The sequence below is a fragment of the Morchella sextelata genome (assembly GCF_020137385.1).
Source record: "Morchella sextelata strain SCLS chromosome Unknown scls_6, whole genome shotgun sequence".
Taxonomy (NCBI): domain Eukaryota; kingdom Fungi; phylum Ascomycota; class Pezizomycetes; order Pezizales; family Morchellaceae; genus Morchella; species Morchella sextelata.
Window position 1 is genome coordinate 187,677 of NW_025408621.1, and position 13,222 is coordinate 200,898.

The 13,222-nt window shown below is 44.8% G+C and overlaps 2 protein-coding genes across 2 annotated transcripts; both read right to left on the bottom strand.

Moving 5' to 3' along the window:
- Positions 1-1,685: 1,685 nt before the first annotated feature.
- On the bottom strand, positions 1,686-3,518 carry H6S33_011182 (uncharacterized protein; the record flags this gene model as incomplete). Its single annotated transcript, XM_044842915.1, has 1 exon — positions 1,686-3,518. The coding sequence occupies one exon, from the start codon at positions 3,516-3,518 to the stop codon at positions 1,686-1,688; it is 1,833 nt and encodes a 610-aa protein (XP_044695950.1).
- A 3,253-nt stretch (positions 3,519-6,771) lies between these two features.
- H6S33_011183 (uncharacterized protein) lies at positions 6,772-7,596 on the bottom strand (the record flags this gene model as incomplete). The annotated part of the gene is made up of 1 exon (XM_044842926.1): positions 6,772-7,596. One exon carries the CDS (start codon positions 7,594-7,596, stop codon positions 6,772-6,774), a length of 825 nt encoding a protein of 274 aa, XP_044695951.1.
- Positions 7,597-13,222: the final 5,626 nt, after the last annotated feature.

Below are 13,222 nucleotides of genomic sequence, written 5' to 3' on the forward strand. Positions count from 1 at the left end.
TGATCATTGATGCCCCGAGAGGAGTGGAAGTGGTAACGAGAGTAGTGGTTTCGTAATCATGGACTTAGCTGGCGAGTTAAGGCGAGATGGCGGTCATGGTGTATCACTCGCTAAGTCCCGTGGTTCCAGATATAAACAGACAGAGGGGAATTGGGGAAAGATCTACGTACGGCCTTAAGCCTTCTTGTCTACGCCCACCATATAACGCCAACCGAGAACCTCCTATACACCAATAACCACATTAGAAGAGAGCCAACTCATAATCAACGCGCTCCAGTAGAGTAACCCAGGCGCCCGGTACGCATATACGTTGGGGATGGAGCGACGGGGGTGCATCATGTACTATCACTCGGTTTAGTATTCCGTGCTGGGGGAGAGGATATATTTCATGAATTATAGAGGAGGTTTTTGTTTATAGGGAGAATGGAGGCTTATGTCTATATGTTTATATATTCCTTCCTTTCTAGCTCCATGTTGATTTGCTTTCTTTTCTTTTTTTCTTTTTCTTTTCTTCCTTATTTTTGTTTGCTCGATATGAGCCAGTAGTACCTCCCCCGTGATCTTACACGTAGTTTTGTGGTTTTCTAAACGAATATAATACCACACGCGGTTTACCATTCATCCGTCCGTCTGACTAAATCTACAGAGCCATCCACTTTCTCGTACACGAGGCCGGAGCTGGCATAGTGCAATGCCTCCCGCGCCGGGAGTTGATCTAATTGTCCAGATCACCTCTTTGAGCTTTTCGACCTCCTTGGCATACAATGCCAAACTATGGTTGTGATCTTGGGTTTATATAATCTGCACCACCTACCCACATACCCGTAAGGAGCCCCGACAGCTAGATAAACCCCGTAGACCCACCTCGGCCTCGATACTGGTACCGGTATTGCTCTCCCACTTACATGTAGCGTCCCATGAAGCGGCCAAATCTCACTCTCTATATCAGTATGATGAACTGAGCTGGCAGGACGACGGTCAATATTGCGAGGTCAAGGTATAGATGGCTAGCTATAGCGGGACTGATTAATTAGGCTAACGGCCTGAGGTTGGTCTCCGAGTGATGGGTTGTGATTGGCGATACTGCTGCTGTCTTGTGTGTGGGTAGGTTTTACGGCGGTATTGTATTTCTCTAGATCTGGGCTCGTTGTGAGTCATGGTATTAGTATGAGGCGAATTCATCGCTAGGATACTGTTCTGTGTCTGCTTTCTGTCGCGTGGATTTGCCTAGGTATCCCTTAAGCTGTTACTTAAATGCTGCCAACATGACGCATGGTAATATCAGGAGAGCCTCGCACGAAAGCCACAGAATTGAGACATGATACTTGGCAAAGTTGGCAGCTTTAACAGCATAAAGGATAGTCAGCTTGGATCAATCATGCAAGGTACATCTCGTGGGTGTTCATATATTATTCTAGGATGGTTGAAGATCTTTACGATTTGGGAAGGTTATATTACGATATTGGACGACACATCTCTCAGGTAGGCTGTTACCCCGACATGTTAGGAGCGGAAGGATCGGCATTACACACTTGTACCGAACGAGTGATGGCTCATGAGTCTCACGAAGATTCAAACAGGAGCCACAAACAGGTTATAGACTTCATTAAACTCATCAACAAGATATCAAACCCGACACGCTCAACAAAGGAACACTCCTATAGCAATCTATACACTCCGACAAACTAACACTGTCTCATCCTTTCAAAGTTGGGAGTCCCTAATCCCGTGACGGGATCCCATCCTGGAACTGCATCCCACCCAGCACCTGGCACAACAGCTGGATTACCCGCAATAGGCTGCCCCCATATTTTTCCATTGCACCCCGTGCTCCTTCCATGAGTGATATCATTGAAAGTCTCCGCAACTTTATCGGAGTACAGCCACGGATTGAGAAATCCGAGTGGTGGCTTTCCGTTGGCAATACGGTCATCGTTCAATAAACTAACAAGCCCAGCAAAAGCTGGAGAGCTAGCAGATGTACCGCCAATCAGATTAACCGTCCCGTTAAGAATAACACGGTAGTTGAAACCCTGAGCAGCAACATCTGGGAATCCACGCCCTCCTTTAACGAAATACTGTTCCCAGGGTTTCCATGAGTCTGGATTGTTCTCAAAGTAGGCAGAAACGGCCTTCTCCTGGTACGAAGGTACAGGCCATGTCTCCGAGAATCCACCAGAGGAAAAGTATACAGCTTCTTCGGGATTAATATTTTTAGTTCCACCAACACTAGTTACCCAAGGGCAAGAGGCTGGAAATGAAGGGAGGAACTTTGTTGTATTCTTGCCATCATTGGAGCGACACGACCAGCCGGGGCCAGCATCACCGGAGGAGAAGAGGACACTGACACCACGGGCGCCAAGTTGAGCAAAAAGATTGCAGACGGTATGGCGGTAGCTGAGAGGTACGGTTTGTTCGCTTTCTCCATAACTTGTGGTGATGGTCTGAGGGATATCTGGCTGATCCAAGATCCAGTTAAGCCAATCGAGATAAGGCTCGCTGTCGTTCGTGACTACGTCAAGGTCCGGGATGTAAGGAGGCCTTCCGCCGGTTGAGTAGTATATATTCTGAGTGGGATAGCTTAGAGAGACAGTATACTGAATATCGAGATTTGCCTCTGCGATACCGTCAAGGTTGGATGAGTTTTGAATTGCTAATCCGCCATTGACCGATACAGTAGAGAAGTTTGCGCCGATGGCTTTGGGAGCATAGTTCTGCACAAAGACCTTCAAGTCTTCATACTGGGCGTACTGCTCAAGAAAGCCGTTTACACCCAGCTTATTCTTACCGTAGGGTGCCTTCGCAACGTAGTCTTGGAAGTTGTAAAGAACCTTCAGACACTGGGGAACAATGGTATCGTTACATTGAGTGAAATTGAATCCGGGTGCCATCTGCTTGAAGGCCTTCATCTGCCGCAAAGATGCATCTTCAACCTCTTTGATGATAGTACTTCCCATTTGTCTCATGCCAAACATGTTGGTAGGTTGTACCAGGAGAATGTGTTTATGGAGTTCAGCCGGGAGGCTGTAAGAAAGGGTACGAAGGATAATCTTTTGGGTCTCGTCGTTACGGAAGTAAGAGTATCTCGTTTGCAGAAGCTCTTGTGCTTGACCAATAGTGACATTCATCTTGATCCAGTCATGTTCAACAACGGCCTGCTCGCCAAGACCAGCATCCTCTAACCACGTGAGGACTGCGTTAAGAGTACTTTGAGATGGCCGCAGCATGCTCTTGATCTGCTCGGTATCCATGTGGTCACCGTAGGAAGGATGATCTGGGGTGCTGATCTCCATAACCTTCTGCTCAAACTTGACAACATTCTGTTGGGCAAGGTGAATGCGCATTGCCATTGATTTCTGCAAATTTACTCGCATTGATGGTAGCTCTGTCCACCCCTCGGGAGCCATAGGAAGCTCCTCAAAAACTTCATAGGGGGTTGAAGTCGAGGCAGCTGGTACGCTTAATGCGAAACCTACTAGGGCAACGAGTGGCCATGCTGAAAAATTGATGTACCGCATCTTAGCAGTTACTAGATCACTAACTGTTAGCTTATGTACTAATTTACAGGTCTAATAGGCTGTCTCTTGGATCGGGGTGCGTTTACTACATGTAGTAACATAGAAGTTGTAGGTTTGAAATGATGTAAAAGAGAATGTGGTCCATACCAGATGTGAAAATCCCGATAAACTTTCTTAAAGCAGAAAGGTAAGTCTAGGACTTTTCTACTTAGAACAAAACTAACCAGGGGAGGGTGAAGAGACCAAGACTTCCAAGATGTCGATGCCGAGCTTTATGTGGGGGAATGCGGGTAGATATACGCATATGTGGTACATCTATTCACCACATGTCATAACAACAAAACCATAGGTCAGGGAGGACGAACATACTGAGTAACTCGGCCCTAACCCCACTAGCTCCCGCAGTGCTGTGAGGTGTACATTCATTCCACACCTCTAACCATAGCAAGCCGTTTTCCGCAAGTGATACTATTTGCTGACATTTCCAACTGCCAATACCGGCGTGAGAAAACAAGCCTTTTGATGAAATCTTTCGGGCTGTATTGCCCGAGAAGGCAGCTGAAAAATCGTTTCTCTAGGTGCCCCTTGCTCCTACCAGATATGTAGGAACGTTCCCTATCATCTTACTGGGCGATCTACCTGAGATTAGATAGGTACGTAGAGTAAATCTCTTGGTCAAGCTCCTTAAATAGCCCTGGCCCCTGGGCCGGGACAGCCAAACAATTGTTTTGGCAGCGAGTTATTACGTATCAAGAGACCTAGATACATATCTCCTATCGATACCGGTTAACCGATAAACTCTAGAGTATTTTAGAGGGCGTTCTCCACCAAGATTCCTATTCGGAGTTGATTCGGGCATCTCTCCCTTCGAAGGGAAGTTGTCGTTGGATTGTGACGATCTCAAGTCCAGAGAGGAAGTTCGCAGTCCCAAACAGACTAGCCCCCGTGTGGCGCTGTAGATAAGCTTCGAGCGACAAACGCCTCAGTGCGGGACCAATCTTGATTCGCCATCCACTTATGCAATTTCACAACCTGAAACGGGAACAGCACTTCAATGCTTAGCCATACCTCATCTCCATACAAGTGGGCCTAGGAAGAAATCTCATTTGACGCCTACTTGGATTGAATAAAGCATCAGCCGAGCCAGGCCGGGGAATAATTCGTTCGGGACCTTCCCAGGGACAATCTTCCACCATCCTGCATGACATGACCACACAACTATGTCCACGGATACAGCGGGATCACGATCTGGGACTTTCCTCCATATGATCACGGACATTAGGTACAAACAGGTATCCGACTACGATCTGTTTGCTTTACGCTTGTCGCCGCCCGGCGCTCCCCGCTCAGGTCGTTAAACTATTGAGGGACCACGAGCTGGGATGGAAACAATTGCTCTTGAGGTTGATCATTTTCCTCTTAGCTCAACGTATTCTTTGAAAGCCTATCTAGGTAGTTCAGACTTAAACGGTGGCCTGCGCATGCGACACTCCCTACTACAGCCTACCAAGCGTACCAATGTCCGTCTAACCTCATACATCCAAATTATTAGCTCTATGTCTTGGCAGGCCCCCAAATCACTGAAAACAAGGGTTCCCAATAGGAATGGGAAGGTAGCAAGGCGGTTTTCTCCACACTGATGCCAGCAGAGAGTCCAGAGCCGCAAATAAGCGCTTGATCGACCAGGAAATTTTAAGATTTTATGGAGGCAAATCCCACCTCGATTCGAATATCATTGGCCCAAACCGTGTTATGACGAGATAGGTTATATTTATTGGCTTACTATTCAGCCCTGTATAGTAATCGAGCAACGAGTGACGAATCATGATACCGGAGAAGCAGCTGAATAGGATTATTCCCTCGCGGGCTTTCTATGGAATGCAAATGCATCTTGCTGCAGCCCTGAGTAAGACCACTCCAACACGTGGGATATGGACCAACGATTCTCAGATCCAATCATATATGAAACTTCAGCTTTTGGTTAAATATAAGCCACTGCCAGAGCCTGGGTTTCCCCGATCTCTGGAATGAAGTATCGTAGCTATCCCTATCCTATTTTGTGCCATCACGCCGCCATGAGCTGATGTCCAGTATGGAGGAACTAAAGAGATTAAAATATCTCATCATTGTGTCTCAACAGTTACTTTTGAAAACAAGATGATTTGGAATTCATGGCAGAAACCTCGGCACTTGACCTTTTTGGCAAAGTTTTGCCCGTCTTTTGGGCGTATACATATATCGCACATCAATCAATCGGATTTGATCCCTTAGGGGCAAACAGTGACAGCGCATACGTGAGATTTAAGGAACGGATTTTATCGGCGACTTTCATATAATACAGTACTACACACGTTATAGGCTAGATTTCCTGCAGACTGCATGTGGGACTTGAGCACGATACACCACGTTCCAATATTTGAGATGTTGAGTTATGACCCTGATTTATAACTCACACCCAAAGGACAATGATGCCACTGATAGATTTATTGCAGCAATCTTCATATTGGTCCTATGAAGTACATCCCAAACAAGAACATATGGCAGGTACCGTTATTTCTCGAGTAATCCACTATCTCCGCTTAGTTAAATCTGAATTCCGGACTAGAAAACGCGTGTATCTGCACGAGCACGTGAAGTTTGATGCTGCCACTTCGCCCGGGCCCGGACTTACTACATACAAATACGGAGATAGTTGATTTCTCGAGATATAACGGTACATGTATATTAATAAGGAAAGCCGTAAACGCGTTTACAAAATATGAAATGCTTTGAGGTACCAAAACGAGACGAGGTATATGTTTTAACTAATTTGATTTCACCCATAAGAAATTCATGTGTGTGGATGAAGGTAACTTGCCCTAAGATGATACACATGAAAGCGATTTATAGTTGCCGAAATGATGACAACCAATGCAAGATACACATAGCAAATTATATTCGTAACTGAGAAATGATTGAGTGCATGATGGTGGTAGTGCATGGGTTTCCAGTTGACAAGAAAAGAGAGTGTGTATTAACATCAAGTTCTGCAGATTGAAATAGAACTGAAACGAAACCGAAACCAGCTTGTATCCACACGTTCAAGCTTTCTGTGAACTTCCAAACCCATTTAAGGTAGAGAGCAGATGGGACAAGATGTAATAGAATAAGAGTATTGAAAAGAAGGCAAGAGAAAAGTAAGGAAAATATGGTATTCGTCCTATATGTTCCTATCCCCAAAGACAAAAACCGCTTGTGTTATCTTTGTTTGTCCTCAGGCTGTGCTCTTCGCAGCGGCAGCCCCCTGCTGTTTCTCCTTCAACTTTTTCTCGCAGTGCTCCAATTTCCCAACCACAGACTTCACCCACTCCTTACCCTTCATCTCCTCCGGGTCCAGCATCACCAAATTCGCATACCGCTTGTTGCACTCATATACATCGTCCGAATCGATACTTTCATCGCACTCACAGAATGCAGTGACCCGTCGTCTTAACATGCTATACAAACTGTTGATCGCCGTGCCCGTGGGAGCCTTTTCAAAATTCGGCAGCCCCGTCACCTCGAAATCGTAATAGACATCAAACTTCCTCGCGGCTGTCTGCATATCGATGAGATCCATAATCGTGTATCCATCACACATATCCTCACATTTCGGCAGATACATTGTGAGCATAAACTTCCACAATCGATAGGTGGCCCTGTGGTATCGAAACACCTCGGACTCTGTAAGAGGGCTATTCCACCATTGCTCTTTCCAATCGTTGTGGGATCTTTGGAGATAATTGACGTAACGAGCGTTATTCTGAAGTTGGGCGATATCATCCCTTGAGAGGCGCAAGTACGGACCGGGGAGAGCGATGACATCATAGTCAAGGTTCTTTTGTTCGAGCATAAGGTTAAGAGCATCCGACCAAGGCTGGAAGTTTTTACGTGCGATGAATGGTGCGATCTCGTTGAAATTCGCAGCCCATACATCGTTGAAGGCGCGATGAGTCAAGACGAGGGGGGGAACTAAAGCAAAGCTCGGCAGAGCTTTGAAGATGTCTATGAGGATATCGACAGGTAAGGTATGAAGGCGGAGGGGTTCAGAGGAATCCATCTTGTTAGGCTAATTGAAATTTTGGTATTGGGTCGATGTAGTGTAACGGAGATAGAGAGTTACAGATGATATTTTTGGGAAGGAATTCTGGATGAGGAGATGATGTTGGTGGGGAAGCGGGGGAGATGGGATCCAAGCGCGGGGAGCCTGATGCAGAGCTTAATATTCCTTGCTAGGGTCTTTTCCTTGCTTTACGGATTGCTTTACTAGTGGATCATTGGTTGCCTGTTGCGCCCCATGGGACTCATGACAAGAAATACACGAGCCAATCGGAAGCTCACCGATCATGCGAGTGTTTCAATTGACAGTGTAACCATATTCCCGTCATTTAGTGAATTCGATAGAATATCGAGAAGTACTAGACTGAGCCATTAGCCCTTGCGCTGCAGTACAATCATCTCATGCTCAATTAATATAATAGGCGTATAATCACGAAATAATGTACTACCAAACATAGAGAGATGGCCAACCGTTCAACGCGCGATCCACGAGTTATCATAAACCGCCGTACCTATAAGAGCCGTACAAGCAAAATAACAGATTATCCTATGATTCCTATCCTATACAGAGTTATCTGTTTAGAGTATCTGGGATACATTCAATACATGTACTTACGCTGTTTACCCACCCATTAATTAAGTCCTGAGAATCCTTGGTAGCAATGACCTCACAAAATTTCTCAGGACTTAATTAACGCGCGAGTATATCCAACAAATTGCAAATCGATAAAGAAAGCTTTCCTCCTCATTCTAATTTCTAAATCACACTCTCTAGACCTCAAAAATCTTCGAGGAAACCAATCTATGGTCTATCTTGAGATAGCTGACTGGAACGTATGATAGGTCATAATCATGTAGTGATCACCATCCGAATTTTGGGTGTCAGTGATGAGTGGTGCAAGAGGTACCCTTAGGGTCGAGGAACTGTGGAACTAGTGTAACGATAGGCGTATAGCGGGGGTTTGTCGAGCGTAGACTTCAGCACGGTGGGACTGGTTCCACGCCCGGCTGCTGAACCCGAACAGGTAATGGGGGGGGGGGTTACTAGTATTGTTAGGAGAAGAGGGGGACCCACCGCAAGTGGGGGCGCAGCCACTAACTTGACCCTAAGTCTTCATCTTTCAGGAACTGAGCATGAGGAAGTAAGATTACCCTTAGTGACGTGGAACTGTGGAATATCCGTTACTAGACGATAATTGTATCACGATAGGATACGTGAGAAATATACATGAGCATTTCAGTTCGTCATAAACTGTTAGTACAGCCCTTATTTCTTTTACTGTAAAATATATGACATCGCTGAAAAACAGTAAACGTACCCGACGCTGGTTTCTAAGATTAATAACTTATCAGCTCAAGATTGATTCGGCTCTGGACTAGTACCGCCCTAGGTATTGAAAACAATCACAGACTAGACGATCAAAATCTCTCCATGTTAATATCACGACAAAAATCGATTTCAATCACACGCAATCACTCGTTTATAACTACATATATCTTGGCATTCTCAAACTGGCTCGATAAGAAAGCTCTAGTTGGATTCCCAATCACGAGACGAGATAAAACAAGGCAAGAACAGCAGCTTCACCTTGCTTAATCCTATATAGAAACACCGCCTGGAACAATTATGAATCTTAGTTGGGAAAAGAGCGTTTAAACCCGAACGAAACATTCAAATTCACATGATCATATGACTTGAACCCAATTAAATAACTTAGAAGCCTAAGACTCGTTAATTACATTCAATACACACATTTCTCTCACTTAATGTATAAGCAAACTGGTTAGTGAGTCAAGTCGTCGAGGCACCAGATAGGGTCCTGGGATATAATTTACGGACACTGCGAGATATGCATAGGCAAGTGGTCTAGCTAGCAGATAATGTGCCAAGGCCACCCATCATGTTAGGCACCGTCTACATGCGTTTAATCCTCGGGAGCTAAATGTTCTACTAATTACCAGCCGCACTAGTGCTTTTGTGCCATTTATCTACTAACGAAAGGCTAGTACGGAATTTTTGTCATTTACATCTATCTGTCTATGGACGGTTAGGCTAACGGTCTATTCTGTTTTCACATAGGGGAAGGTGTGATCTTTGCGTGAGGAATCATGATCATTGAAATTAAGGAGAGCGTCTAGGGTTAGGTGTATATAAAGGAAATGACCGGAACGCATGAAAATCCCTGAAATTGTAGGCACGATAAAATATTGGCTTTCGGCGCGTTTTATATTGATACACAGCACACATCTATATGGCGCCTCTATTGTGCCAGTCATGACAAGCCTAGATGGCCATAGTGGTCATTAGCCCAGACCAAAAAACGATTTATTGGGTACATGTAGTGTGATTTTGGTACTAATAAACCACCTTTTTCTAGCGATTATCTGGTTATATGGAATAAACTATGGTTTGGGGGCTAATTTTGGCGGTGGTCTTTAAGCCTGTGATGACTCGATTACTTACTAGCCCTGTCTACTCCTTCAAAAAGAAAAATTGAGAAAGCCGGAACAGACAAGTTGTAGCTCTATAGACTATAGCTAGGATCCCCTTTTGGAAAGCGAGATAGATTGGGCAAGTAGGCCCCCGGGGGGGGGGGGAGTGAATTTTGTGAAGAAATGCAATAGGTTTATCGTCACTGGCTCCGGCACCGTAGAATACTCCTTAGTCACATGAACAGTACCAGTTTCTATTACTTTCATGTATCTAGCCAGATATTAAGCGTATTCCTCATGGTATATATATATACAGCCACTCAGCAAAAGTGTTCGTGATTTAGTTTTAATGTCAGTGCACAGTGTGGCGCACCCGTATTCTTGATGTTATTAATGTTGAGATTCAAAATAAGGAAAAATATATAATATAGTTGGTGACTATATATAAAAGAAGATAGGTCATTGATCTTATTCTTCATTGATTCCGGGCGCCATTGATCACTGGGAAAGTCTTCTCTTGGAGTTTTTTTGATGCTCCGCTACGGTTACCTATGGAGAAATGTCTCACTTCGAAATCGGAATCACGAACACTTTTGCAGAGTGGCTGTATATCTCGAGCAGTAAAGATACATGTAGCCATACCCGTCTGGATGACTCATAACCATATTATAGGTAGAGGACAGCGAAACATCGTATAGATTTGGTCAGGAGCTACTATGTGAAAAACAAAGCAGTATGTACAAGGCAAGACGCCTCAAGTATTCCATCCCGTCTCAAAGCCTGGTAAGCCCGCACTACCGAAAAAAGTCATTGAAGGTATTTTTTCCTCTATCCTTTTCCCCAAAAGCCAAAAGAAAAAAAACGGGAAGATGAATTTAGCTAACCACCTTTTTCAAAATGAGAAGAGTCCTAGGTCATCTCAGCCATGTATCTGCGGATGGTGTAAAATACGTTCAATGAGGGGTAGTGGTATGTAGCTGAGTGAAACAGCCATTCAAGAAGCCTACTCTGCCTGCTGTTTTGGACCTCAAAAGAACCATATTCAAGCTCAACATAAGAGGAATCGGGGATGACTTCGGAGGTGCGTGAAAAGTTACTTTAATTTGATCCCTTGTAGTTACGGGCATCATGTAGGTACTTAAAGTACCTACACGCATGCATGCAACCCCAGCTAGATTGCATGAATCTACATGTATTCTTACCATAGCCTACCTAGCATAAACGCAGCTTATATCGACGAGCCTACACAGGAGACCTAGGGGAGTCTACTCTAGAATACGGCTGTATGTACCTACATACTTCTCTAGCTAGTGTTATTGTGATACAGTACATACTCTAGAGTGCTATATTGCCCTAAAACGTGCTGCTAGCTGCATACTCGAAGGGCAAGAGGTCTTGTGTAGAGCAGAGCGCACACAGGGATGCCTGTGGATCCAACTTCGGTAATCTGTGGTCGGGACTCGGGGGTATTGTATTCAGATCCGGACCACCGAATGTCTCGGGATGTGGTGGGTGGGTGGGTTGGTAACACAAAAGTCATGTGTAACACGAGAAAAAAAAATCGAATCATCATGGTGTATTTTCACTGCATGATGTTTTCTTCGTTCCATACAATCCTTTGCATGCTGAACTTGTTTCCATAGTCTTTGACGGAACACAACATCTTCCCGAAGCTCCCTCACTTTCCTTTGCGCCATCCGGAGACAGGAGATCGCAAACAACCGTGGTTTTCGCCGCGCTGGTGATTACATGATGTAGTTGCGCAGGTAGAACCCCTCCTTCCTCGCCATGCACGGGGTATAAAAAACGGTTCCCCGAAGGCAGCACAGCAGATACTATATATGTAAGTCAATTATACCCCCCTCACATTCACACTAACCTAGAGAGAAGAGAACGGATCACGGGCGAGTGATTGATTCCCGGTCTCTTCTAAGAATATTATAACCGGTTTAACCCGTTGATCAAACGAGACAAAGAAAAAAAAGGTCCCATGTATATCGTGGTATGTATCCTTTGCATGTGGTATGTACCTACATATCCAGTGCGCTAAGCTACCTGCGAAGATGTTTTGGCGCTCTAGAACGATCCTTAGGCCAGGATACTTGCTGCCTTGTAACCTTACGAACTATACCCACTCTATCAGTTACAGTACCTATGTATTCAGATAGAGTAGATACATACAGCACCGTTGTAGCTACCGGTATCTCATTGGCATGTAAGTAGACTCGGTGTGATTTAGCCGGATTAACCCCTCGGTACTTACCACAGAAACTTTTTGCGAGTGAGGGGCCCTACCATCTCGTCCAAACGGTTATTGGATGATGTTGGCCGGCAGTACACTTTCTTTCGTGATGGTTATCTATTTTCTTTTCTTTTTTCTGGCGTTCCCCTTCTTCGGATGAATGAATCCTTGGTTACAATTCATTAATGCTCGACCTTGGCGAGGGTGGGAGTCCCCTGGTATGTATGCATGGAAATATTGTGCGCAGGGTTGTCGAATTCTCGTTGGCTGATTGCACCTCATCCACATCACGATAGTAAAGGTACTGTCGTTCACGGGGTATTGGCGGATACTGGCTGATGGCGGACAGGGCAAAAAAGAGACAGCCAAGCCAACTTTTACCTGCAATTCGCCAACACCCAGTATCCGCCAATACCCCGTGAACGACAGTACTGTACCTCTTCTCGCACGAGTAGATAGCTTGTGTTACGATATGTGTGCATGCACCCAACCCGCCTCTAGAAAACTATAATCATTCAGGTATCAACTCTGGCTTCTTTTAAAATCTTATAACTGGAGTCCTACCGCAGTACGTACATTATCTAGCTGGGCATTTGATAGGGTAGGCCATGGACGAAATTTATGCAAAGCACATACGCATTTGTCTACCGGTCCTCTATCCTTTTTCCGATTTCATAACGAAAGTACATACTTACAATAGATTAACATTTACCGCGGCCGGACCACACACCGCACTCGATAAGTTTACAGCCAAGAATGGGGGCTTGTCCATGCATCTGAATGCGATATCACATTATTTACAAGGAAGAAGGGTGGTACCTGACGTGACTTGACTTACAGGTAATCAAAAAAAAAAAAAAAAAAAAAAACTATTTTGGTGAGATTTCCCGTGCAGGAGTTACCTACATGTGATAAAAAAGAAATCAGATTCATATGATTCAAAGCCCGGAAA